Raw genomic sequence first — 12180 nt, 5'->3', positions numbered from 1 at the left:
GAAAACCAAGTCTGTAGATACAAAACTTCTTTGTTGAATAAGCTTTTTTTCAAATTCACTTAACAAATCCACACTCGTTAATTTCTCTGACTTAGTATAACTTTTTTTGTGACATTCAGTACCATTATGTTGTCCCACACTACATTTAACTAAACTTGTTTCGATTAGAGACATTTTAACCTTTTAAATGCCAGTAGGTAGAAGTGTAGCTGTGCACAGCAGGCCAAGAATGCGAGTTAACTCGCTCTTGGCACAGAAGCGGTTAACAACGTACACCATAACATGAAACAACTACTGTATTTATATAGATGATCACTGCTTTGAAGCTGACTCAGAACTAAGCATGTCAGAGGAAACAAAGCATGTAGTATCCTGCAAACTTAGTGATGAGGCAGATAGTAATTTTCATGTTCTGTCTTGTTCTTGTTGCAGATACATCATTTCCATGTAGTGACTTGTCTCTAGGACTGTTTCTTTGATATTAGTCCATTCATTCAACCTATATTACTAGCTATATACCTAAACTATAACTTGCCCAATTACAAACTAAAAATAGATATAAAAAAAATCACAAAAAGTTTGAAAAAAGTTTAAAATGGATTTTATTTATTTTTGTATCTAGATTTAAAAAAACCTAGAACAATTCTGTATGATAAAGATTTCTTATTTTAAAAACGTTTCTACACTGTGAAGCACACAAAATACCAGGAGTTTTATTTTTTTAGGTTGTACTATGTTTATTGTAGATAAGAATAAAAAAAAATTACAAAAAGTTTGAAAAAAGTTTAAAATGGATTTTATTTATTGAAGCAAGTAAAATGCCATGAATTTTATTTTTGTATGTGATTCTATGCTATTTGTAGATATGAATAAAAAAAAATTACTTCATTAACACTGTACCTTCCCGAGATATTGCTTTTTTGTAAAGTACCTTTTCCGTCCCAAAAATTACTTAAAAAATTACTTTTGGTAATTTTTTAAAGTCAAGTAGATAAATGTAAAGGGTTTATTTATTTTTTTCTGCAATCAGCATAGTTTTCTTGATAATATTGAAAATTTTCATTGCATTTGCACTATAAATGACAAAGATACAATTTTTTTTCATTGAAGGTACAAGCTCTTCCGGAGTGCTCGGAATATGTAAAAACGCTTATTTTGCCCAAACTTCAACTGCCCATAAAAAAAAAACGAGTTGAGGTAGGAAGGTAAAATTTGGTATATTTTCTTATCTATATGGAAGGATTAAAAATTTAAAGTTTCATCAAAATCTGAGATGGTGGGTGACAAATCCAAAATTTTCTGGATGATTTGGTGCGGATTGACCCTAATTTAGTTATAAAAATTACATTCTTATTCGAGTATAAACCTTTTATCAACTTATTTCTGTGATATTAAGGACACTTTACAATACATCTAAAACTTTTTTTTTATACTAATTAGGCATAACCCACGAAAAGCCGCATGGCTTTTAGCTTCTTTAACATCTGTCGGTAATTCATTGAAAATCTTAAATCCTTTAAAATAGAAATAATTTTGGGTTCCCGACAAATTTGTTTTTGGAAGTTTAAAATCTCCACAGTTTCTCATGTGTCACGAAATTAAAATTTACATTTTTAAACATCTATTTCAGGAGTTTTTTTTACTTGCTTTGTCCTTTTTTGGTTTTCTGTTTTCTTTTCACGTCCTTGTGTTATGTATTTAATGTATGTCTGCGAATGTCCTAGTTTTATACAATTTTGTTTTTCGATAACAGGTATGCATAAAATATGTTATGCATAAAAATCGTTATGTTCCAGGTCAGAAAATGTTGTACTGTAATATAGCTCCTAAAACATTTTAGTTACTTATGAAAATCTATTTTGCCAAGTATTATTATCGTTGCTCTACTTTGATTGACACTCAAATTGTGTTTGTGCTTCATCTGTTTGTTTAGACACATAAAGGTAAAATGTTGAGATTTGGGAATATGCTTGTAATCGGATATGTAACAGAAAAAGTACCTATCTTACCAGAGATTGATATCACGGCTTTGTTCACTTGAGTCAAAGCTTCTACAAATTAGCCGTTTCTGAAACTCTTTAGCCAGGATTTTTAATCAACCGGCTCTTAATTTTCCTTCAATTTTGTCATTGACAGATCTGAAAAGTAAGATTATTATTGGACATGAAAGGGCAAAAGCATGGGGTAGACTTACTGTGGAGGAAGCAGTCATATTTGAAGCAGCGCCGGCAGAATAGAGTGTGGAAGGAGTGCATGGTCTGCTCTCGTGAGACGTTCTCAGCCAGGGGGCCATCTATGTTGGGGGTACATTCTGGTGGCAGAGCATTGGGATCTGCGCGCGATGTTAATTCTATGTACCTTTAAAATGACAATTAAAAATGAAGTATGACAATTAAACAAGATATTTTCTGTTGCGAGTAAGTACGTCTGTATGTACGAGCGTGATTTTTTTAGAATTTGGTCCTTTAGAATTTCTGACGAAATTATCAAATTAAAAAATAATATTTCCAAATCCAGATGAGACGATTCATTAGGTGAAGATCTATCAACCTTAGTTGACTTCATCACAGTACTCACACAGACGCATAACTTACATACAGCGTGTATAGTTTTAATTATTTAGAATTTAATAAAAACAAAAAAAATTAATGATTTTTTCAGAATTCAAATTCAAAGCTTGTTGGAGTCGGATATATTGAATGTATTTTAGCATACTGAATATTGTTTTATTTCATTGTTATTAACCTCTCAGAAAAGGACTTTTATTTACTTTGTGTTCCTTTGCGAACTGTCAAAACGCGGAAATTTTTGTGTTATTCACGAGTTTTGTTAAAAGCTTCATAACTCACGTTTTGGGAAACGTAGCCTCATTCTAAAAAATGTTTTGGAAAGATTATGAAATTCACTATCGTATTGTTTTGTTATACGTAAATATTTGCGTTTCTAAATATACATTTTCTGAAAACGTCAAAAATATGTAAAAATCGCTGACCATTATTTCAAAGCTGTGAAAAATGTACTTTTTTCTGAGTATCATAAAGAAATAACACTTTATATATTGAAGAAATATAATTAAAAACTATTGGTCACCTCAAAATATTAACCGTCCAAACTAAAATATTTTTAATAAATTATTTAAAAACGCAATAAATTACGAACGAACAAGCTGACAGATTCAATCGACTCAGATAATGCACCTTTAGATTCCATAGATATTTTTGAATGCAGACGCGTAGCGTTATTCATTATCGATACTCTGTTTTTTAAATCATGGCAATCCGTATACTAGTGATGGAAATAAATCGATTTTTGTAAAATCTCGCGCGCTTACGTGAAAAGACGTACTAATGTCTTGACCGCTATTATCATATTTACGTCTTTTGACGTTCTAATGTTCCGAGTGGTTAAAATAACAAATCATTATAAGCAATAATAATCTGTTACTTGCCTGAAATATCCAATATCTCCCGAGTAAAAATAAATGCCGCCGATAGGAATTGAACTTGCACTTTCTGATTGCCGGTCAGGTGCTCTGAACCACCAAGTTATGTCGGCTTATTCCCAACCCGCCAAATAATTCAATATGTACTCGTATTTCAATCAACAATTATTGCTTATTATATTTTTCACCTGAAAACAACCAACTATATTTTTGTAGGAAAGGCTTTGTTAGTGCTGAATTTCCCACTAGATGGCATCGAGACGTATTATGCATGACACAAAGAATATGAAATTATTATAAGCAATAATTACTCGCCTGAAATATCCATACAAATTGAAAATATAAAAAAATAATACAAAAAAACCTTGTCTTATAAACATTAGTTTATCGTTAAAAAACAGTTAATCTGAATGTGATAATACGATGACTCGGCACTGTACTTTGTATGGGAGTCGACATATTTTTCATTCTTAAGATTACCTGCTTTTACATCGAAGAACACTAGGTAAAATGTTAGCAGAAGCGATCGTCACTTATGTTATCATATTAAATCAAAGGACAAAAATGCACCAATGACCGCACCTGATAAACAATTTGCCGGTGTTTAAAAACCTGCATTAAAGTATTTTCATTGGTTCAAATGTGAATGTGGACCAGAGTTGCCAATGCATATGTTCTAAAATACCAACAAGAGATGAAGATATTTTCAAATACATCACAAAATCCCCACAAGTTCCTTTACCTCCAAAATGAAATGCAACTCTACTGAAATTAGCATTATTTTTTTTTTATTATCTGGTCATTTTTGGATTTTCTCTTTCATTCGGGCTTTAAAAAAAGTTTTTTTGCAAATTTGTTGTGAATGAAAATGAAATATGGTGCGTTCCCACAATTATTGTAAATATTATTTTTCAATATGGTTCTCCGCGCAAAAACCCCCCAACTTGAAAAAATCATTGAAATTCCCCGCAATTTGGGGATTTCTCCACAAATTGGCAACCTTGATATGGATTTTATAGGGTATAGATATATTACTCACGGAGACTGGTTGTGATCAATCCGCAGTTCTGTCGTACCAACCAAACAGTGTGTTTTAATGAGATGTTTTTTTATTCGTTCTTAACCTCTGGAAAACCGTTTGTGAACCAGTGAAAATAATTTTTTTTCCGCTGACAAACTAATAGAGCGCTGGTGACTTTGGTATTTCACCCTAGCTGGAATTTTTTTATATGCGATTTAAACCTGTATGCCTAGAAAGGTGCATAAAATCTTTTAAACAAATCGCTTGCGCTTGAAACACTTTAGAGTTCATTTTTGATTTCACGCATCTAGCCCCTCGGAAAGGGTCTGGTTTTCCAAAGGTTAAAAGACGATTTATAAATTCTACACATTTGTTGATCTATAAGATTTTTATAAGCCATAATATTTTTCACTGCAGATCCTTATTTTCTAAGACTTACTTTTCTCGCAATTCTTGGGGTGTCCCTTTATCTGGAAACTGAGAGCTGATTGAATGGAAGATTGTGAAAATTGGGAACTGTTTATCATCTGATTTCTTGTCATTGGCATCCACCAACTCCTCCTGTTCACTCTCCACCACTTTCGTAGGTTCCAGGAGTTCAATCTTCTTTTCTTTGGCATTAGGTTCTGACGAATCCTTGGAATTCCTGAGCTCCCGCGAGTCCTTAGACGAAGAAGCTTCCTTCTTTTCTTCATTGACGTCTTCCTTTGTTTGATATGGTATGAGAGCGTGCACCAGATCGATGAATAGCTGGTCATCTATCCATCCCCCTTCCTTGTCACCTTAAATAATAACATTACGTTTCTTCAACCGATTCTAAGCGATCAACCTGAAATATCTGCTGAAGTCAATTACTTTTATTGATTGAAAAATTATTTAACCCATACAATTTTTCGATACATAGGTATTTCACCATCGTATATTTTCAATTTATTATATGTAATTAATTTATTTATAATGTTGGAGTTTACTATTCTGTATTTGAACCTATGAATAGTGGCTAAATATTGGATAAGATAGCTGACTTTTCTATCTATTGTGAATATTTTTATATGTTTATTTATTAATATACATTATCATATGGATAAGCTATCAAGAGGATGGTGAAATTTCCCCATGATATGGTAGGCCAATAATTTGTGCCTAAAAAGTTACATGCATTCTAATTTGGGAGGGTGGGTATGGGTACCGCTGCCCCGGGAATCATTCATTGGATAACCAATACCTCTGCCACACGTCACCCCAAGTGGTTCGCTGACTGGTTTGGTGACTTAGCAGGGATGCCCGGGTTCATGGGGTGAGGATTGTGTAAGTTTTGGCGGCGGATGCGATGACCACCTACTTACTGTGTGGTGGGCCGTATTTGGAGAGATTGGTTTAGAGAGATCTTTTTACCACTCCGACAGGACTCTCGACCCATCGCCTTGTACTGCAGTGGGAGGGATGCAGTCTCTCCTGGACACACTGACCCCCACATTCCTACCCACCCCTCAAATCTTTTTTCCTTCCCAGAACTTCCTCTTCAAAGAAAATCTATCACTACCAAAAAAAAATTACAATAATACCTATTATAAAATATGTATGTAATGTAGATTATGAATACTGTGAAAAAGTCAAAGGAAGATCCATCCATTTTCTTCAACCTCAAAAAACACAGAAGTTTCTAGAGTAACTTATACCTAACTCAACCCCCGAGCCATTTGATTGGCTTTTAAATGACCACCAAAATTACCTTCAGAGTCAATATCTATCGGTTTTTCAAAATGTCCTATTTATAACAAAACTCAAACATAATAATTTAGACATTTTTCCAAGAGTGACCTAATCAGGACCGGCCCAATGCAGGGACAGATGGAGCAGTCCGCTCCGGGCGCAGACTTGCCAAGAGCCAAGGCGCCGATTATACCTTAGACTTTTTTTATTTACAGAGCGGAGACGGTTTACATATAGTACCGGTGAGCACTTAGGCCATAGAGCCCATTGTGCTATCTCCCATTTTACCCCATTCCTTTAACAGTCACCCGGTCTCTTTTATTAAGTTCACCAGGGTTGTTATTGGGTATGTGGCTATGTCTTCTGGTTCCACAATGTGTCTTCCCAGGTCTTATCTCTCCTCTCCAATCCCCCTTGGTTCCCTGAAGGCCCCACAAGGGAAGAGTTCACAGAGGTGGCCTCATCTCTCCTCTCCACTATCTTACACTCAATATAGCGCTATTGAGGTTTTTACTAGCACCAAGCGCCGTTTGGCTCAGGGCCAGCCTTAGGCCTGATTAACATGGTGGTAAAATTCATTAAAAAGGACACTGTAGAAGAAAAAACTCAAAACAGTTTCCAAAAGAAAACTTTTAAAAATATCTCAATTCATGGATTAACTTTTCCGTTGCCAACAACGGTAACCAAAATTGTTGAAATTACTATCCTGCATGTTTAATTTTGTATTCCTGCAAAACCTTAAAGTGATAAAATGCTTGGCTGTGAAAAATAATTGATTTGCAATCTTGGTAAGTGGAAGGTGGAAATAACTACATAGTTTTATATGATCGTACCATGAACTTTTCCGTCATAATTCTTAATCAGCTCCTCGATGAAGGTGCCATCCGTGTCCAGGACCTCGTCTCCCATGTAGGGGATATTGTGGAGCACCGTCTCATCCTCCACCATGAAGTTCTGCTGCGTGGGGGCCCACGTGTACATGGTGGGGATGGGGGCCACCGCATATATCACGCGCACCAACACACTTTGCACGCTGCCTGCAATTCAATGAAAAAGGATAATAATAATAATAATAATAATTGGATAATTTGTAGAGCGCCGTTTTTGTGAAAAATCACCTCAAGGGCGCTGTACAATTTATTTCCTAGGATCTACATTTGTTATTTAGACCAACTGTGCCAGCACGAGGTTCGTCATCCGTTCAGGCATGTGTCTGCCGCCAATATAGCGCTGACATGTGTCTGCTGCCAATAAAGAGCGCCGACACAACATCCTCACATAGATAACAGACCTTGGCAGCACCGCTGTGCAAAATCACCTCATCCTAGTCTACCCTAGTCTCTCCAGTCACCTCCCAGCCTTTCATGCCACCTAGTGCATCCTCTCGACCCTTTCAGACTCCTTCCTGGCTCCAATACCTAAATAAAATCCAGCAAAAAAAATAAATAAATAAATAAAATTCTTTCTATTGTCGTGATCCGACGATTTCACACCTCTGTCTCAGACCCTTAGGGCTCGCTTATCGCAGGCTATCATAACTGTTAGCAAAAGACAAAAGACATACAAGTTGGACAATATTCTATAAACAAATATTTTGAAAAGATTAGTCTTGACGAGAAAATTCAAGTTAAAAAAAATAGTGCATCAAGTGAGTAATTTTTTTTAAATTTTATATTATAGAAACAGTACATTGGTTACAGTGATGAAATGATTTACAGATATTAAATATTTCAAGGTTTATGAAATAATACACTTATATACAACAACCTATGATATGTTTCCTTGTAATATTTCATGTGTTATGAACTTTCAGTAATTACCAGGGCGACGTGTGTAGTGTACAAATGTGTATATGTATGTGCATTGAACAGTTTATAAAATCATTGACATGATGCTACTTTTAAATTTGGGCAGTGAATTCGAAAAAATGTAAATGTTAGAGTTTAGACAAATATTATTGAATGTTATGTGAAGAGCGCGGTTAATTGGGGAATTAGATGCTGCATTTGTTTTGTAATTAAGCATGTGGAATAGCGCTTTATGCTGTGTACGTCTAAAAGGTATGGACAGAATTAGGGACAGGGAGTTCGGAACAGTCAATAACATTAACATAAAATGGAATAATAACATTTTTTTAAATTCTATGTATAAATGTTAGATCAGCTACTACTCACCTTTGCTGCTGTGATTGAAATGTACATTCAAAGTTATTGTTAAATTAAGAGGTAAGATATTTTATAAATTTGTTTTGAATATGTTCTACGCTATCGATGTACAGTTTATAATATATTGTGGATTCCAAATTGGAGAAGTATATTCCAGTGTACTTCTGACTAATGCGAAATATAACATTACGAAGGAACTCAATACTGAAAAAGATTTCTGGACAGCTCCGTTTGATCCTCGCTTCCCGAACCAGAACCAAACCAGGTAACCATCATTATTTTTTTCCAGTGACGCCATATTGTCAAACAAAATGCATGATTTTTTTGAATAACCAAAATTATTTAATATGTAAATTCTGATTTTGACAATTTAATATTCCACAACATTGTGAACATTATTATATTATTTATACATGGTTAAAGTACATATTATGTATGTCCATACAATATCTTAATAATTTCGCTTGGGATGAGAGCGATTCTTAATCTAACTAATGAATGCATTATACAAGTAATATTTAATAAAATAGGTCAAAACAGCTGTCAAACTAATGAAAGCTAGAAAATATACTGGTTATGATAGCCTGAGCATTGAACATGTTAGAAATGCCGGTGAAAAAATAACACCCTTCTAGCAACGTCATTTACAGTGGCAATAATAATAAATTATGTGCAACAAAACAACTGGTCTTATTCTTAATTTATTTGAAATGTACTGCGAAACAGCAGAGCTGCGAGTAGTGACATCTGTTGTCTCTAATACAGGGTTTTCCAATAAGAGGTGTTATTTTGATATTCAATCGTAAAAGATCAATGGTTTCGTTGCATGTGTGGCACGTAGCGCCGTCTTGTTGAAAGTAAACGTTGTCCAGATCAATACCATCCAATTCTGACCATAAAAAATCATTAATCATCTCTCGATAGCGCAATCCAGTCACCGTAACTGTTGCTCCAGCCTCGTTTTCGAAAAAGTAAGGTCCAATGACTCCGCCGGACCATAAACCGCACCAAACAGTCAACGTTGAGGATAGAGAGGCTTTTCAACAATAACTCTTGGGTTTTCCGAGCCCCAGATGCGACAATTTTGCTTGTTGACGAAGCCACCGAGGTGGAAATGGGTCTCATCACTCAAGATGATTTGCATTTGATTCACTCAAGTGAATTTTAATAATTTCAATGCGTTATTTAGACCAACTGTGCCAGCACGAGGTTCGTCATCCGTTCAGGCATGTGTCTGCCGCCAATATAGCGCTGACATGTGTCTGCTGCCAATAAAGAGCGCCGACACAACATCCTCACATAGATAACAGACCTTGGCAGCACCGCTGTGCAAAATCACCTCATCCTAGTCTACCCTAGTCTCTCCAGTCACCTCCCAGCCTTTCATGCCACCTAGTGCATCCTCTCGACCCTTTCAGACTCCTTCCTGGCTCCAATACCTAAATAAAATCCAGCAAAAAAAATAAATAAATAAATAAAATTCTTTCTATTGTCGTGATCCGACGATTTCACACCTCTGTCTCAGACCCTTAGGGCTCGCTTATCGCAGGCTATCATAACTGTTAGCAAAAGACAAAAGACATACAAGTTGGACAATATTCTATAAACAAATATTTTGAAAAGATTAGTCTTGACGAGAAAATTCAAGTTAAAAAAAATAGTGCATCAAGTGAGTAATTTTTTTTAAATTTTATATTATAGAAACAGTACATTGGTTACAGTGATGAAATGATTTACAGATATTAAATATTTCAAGGTTTATGAAATAATACACTTATATACAACAACCTATGATATGTTTCCTTGTAATATTTCATGTGTTATGAACTTTCAGTAATTACCAGGGCGACGTGTGTAGTGTACAAATGTGTATATGTATGTGCATTGAACAGTTTATAAAATCATTGACATGATGCTACTTTTAAATTTGGGCAGTGAATTCGAAAAAATGTAAATGTTAGAGTTTAGACAAATATTATTGAATGTTATGTGAAGAGCGCGGTTAATTGGGGAATTAGATGCTGCATTTGTTTTGTAATTAAGCATGTGGAATAGCGCTTTATGCTGTGTACGTCTAAAAGGTATGGACAGAATTAGGGACAGGGAGTTCGGAACAGTCAATAACATTAACATAAAATGGAATAATAACATTTTTTTAAATTCTATGTATAAATGTTAGATCAGCTACTACTCACCTTTGCTGCTGTGATTGAAATGTACATTCAAAGTTATTGTTAAATTAAGAGGTAAGATATTTTATAAATTTGTTTTCAATATGTTCTACGCTATCGATGTACAGTTTATAATATATTGTGGATTCCAAATTGGAGAAGTATATTCCAGTGTACTTCTGACTAATGCGAAATATAACATTACGATTGTACGCGGATTACTGAACACTTCACTTACACTTAGGACAATACAACCTATTAACGATTGAGTCAGTGTGCTTCTTAAATATAAGTTTACTATCAAGGTAAACGCCAAGGTCTCTTTACATTACGTTTTAGAGATGACAGATTCGTTGTTGAGTGAATAAGAGTACTTAATTACATTTTTATTTCTGTTTAATGTCATATCTAAACAGTTAACTCTGCAATACTTAATCTAGATCATGTAGTAACGCTTCACAGTCAGGGAGAGAACGAATAATTTTGAATATTTCCATGTCATCAGCAATAAACTTCATATAACACTATTTCTTTGGTTTTCCTTTGTAAGAACTAAGCATTTTAGGAACTGTGAGTTAATTGGTCTACCAAAATTAATAAATAGGATACTTTTAACTCTAATGGCTGCATATAAATTTTATGAATTATTTTTGTGTTTAATCAGTGTTACTGTACAAACTCAGCATAATATACATATACATAAAACATTTACAAATAAAACCAGGGTAAATATTTCCCTAAGCCCCGCACTTTTAATACATTGTCTGACAGTTAACTGTCGGTCAACTGCGGGACACGGCAAATGCCGTTTTTGTCAACTGCCGGTTTTTAGCGGGAAACGGCATTATACGGGTTTGTTATCAGCTTGAAACAAAACGCCTTGAAGGGTAATTTGCTACCTGGGTGCTAGGAAACAGTCTGTCGACGTTATTTGAGATGCCTTGTCCGGATTGGCTAGTGTGCAGTAGTTTTTATGCGATCTCAATCTCCAGTTTAGTTTGAGTCATTTCACGTATTGGACTATTTTTCATACCGCTCTCACTGTTTTGTTTCTGTTTGGTATTTTATTATTTGAATATATTAGTAATATTACTTAATAGAAACTGTAAATAAAGTTGTGTCTCAGTATACTAATTTATGGCATCATCTTTATATGGACAATTACTACAACAGTGTCGAAAATTGCAAGGCTTTATTACTAAATAAAATAATGGTACTATAAGAAAAAACAGGGGTCTACCCAAATCATTGCAAATGATTAAACAGAAGAAAGGTGAATCAATTTTCAAAAGAAAAGGCTATGTACTGTTGCAAGTTTGGCAATCTAAAAAAGAAGTTGGAATGATTTCCACCATTCATTCTGCTGAAATGAAAGAAAGCCAGAACATGGATTGGAAAACGCGCAATAAAATCATAAAACCAACATCTGTAATTGAATACAATAAGCACTTGAAAGGTGTTGACCGTGCTGATCAATACCTCTCATATTATTCGATATTGCGTAAAACTACAATCGCAATTTCAATCGAAAATATTATTTGGTTTAGAAATTGTGTCAATTTTAAGAAAGCGATATATTTTTGAGCTAATCGCACCAAAGAGCTAAAACACCCGCTACAGACTAGAGTATTTAAAGCGCCCGACTACAATGTGTTAATAGTCACATAT

General features: G+C 34.6%; 1 protein-coding gene across 6 annotated transcripts in view; it reads right to left on the bottom strand.

The window, feature by feature from the left end:
* E(z) (histone-lysine N-methyltransferase E(z)) overlaps positions 1–12180 on the bottom strand; it is a 29770-nt gene that overhangs the window by 16431 nt on the left and 1159 nt on the right. For all 6 annotated transcript variants that reach the window (XM_089633249.1, XM_089633250.1, XM_089633251.1 and 3 more), the window contains exons 3-5: positions 7010–7213; positions 4903–5245; positions 2195–2358 (exon numbers count right to left, since the gene is read on the bottom strand). In XM_089633249.1, coding sequence (XP_089489375.1) covers positions 2195–2358; positions 4903–5245; positions 7010–7213 — 711 coding nt within the window. The remainder of the gene's footprint in view (positions 1–2194; positions 2359–4902; positions 5246–7009; positions 7214–12180) is intronic.

Source organism: Hesperophylax consimilis, chromosome 7 (assembly GCF_061612785.1).
Source record: "Hesperophylax consimilis isolate HC1 chromosome 7, BYU_Hcon_1.0, whole genome shotgun sequence".
Lineage (NCBI taxonomy): Eukaryota > Metazoa > Arthropoda > Insecta > Trichoptera > Limnephilidae > Hesperophylax > Hesperophylax consimilis.
This window is presented reverse-complemented; position numbering and strand designations above follow the sequence as displayed.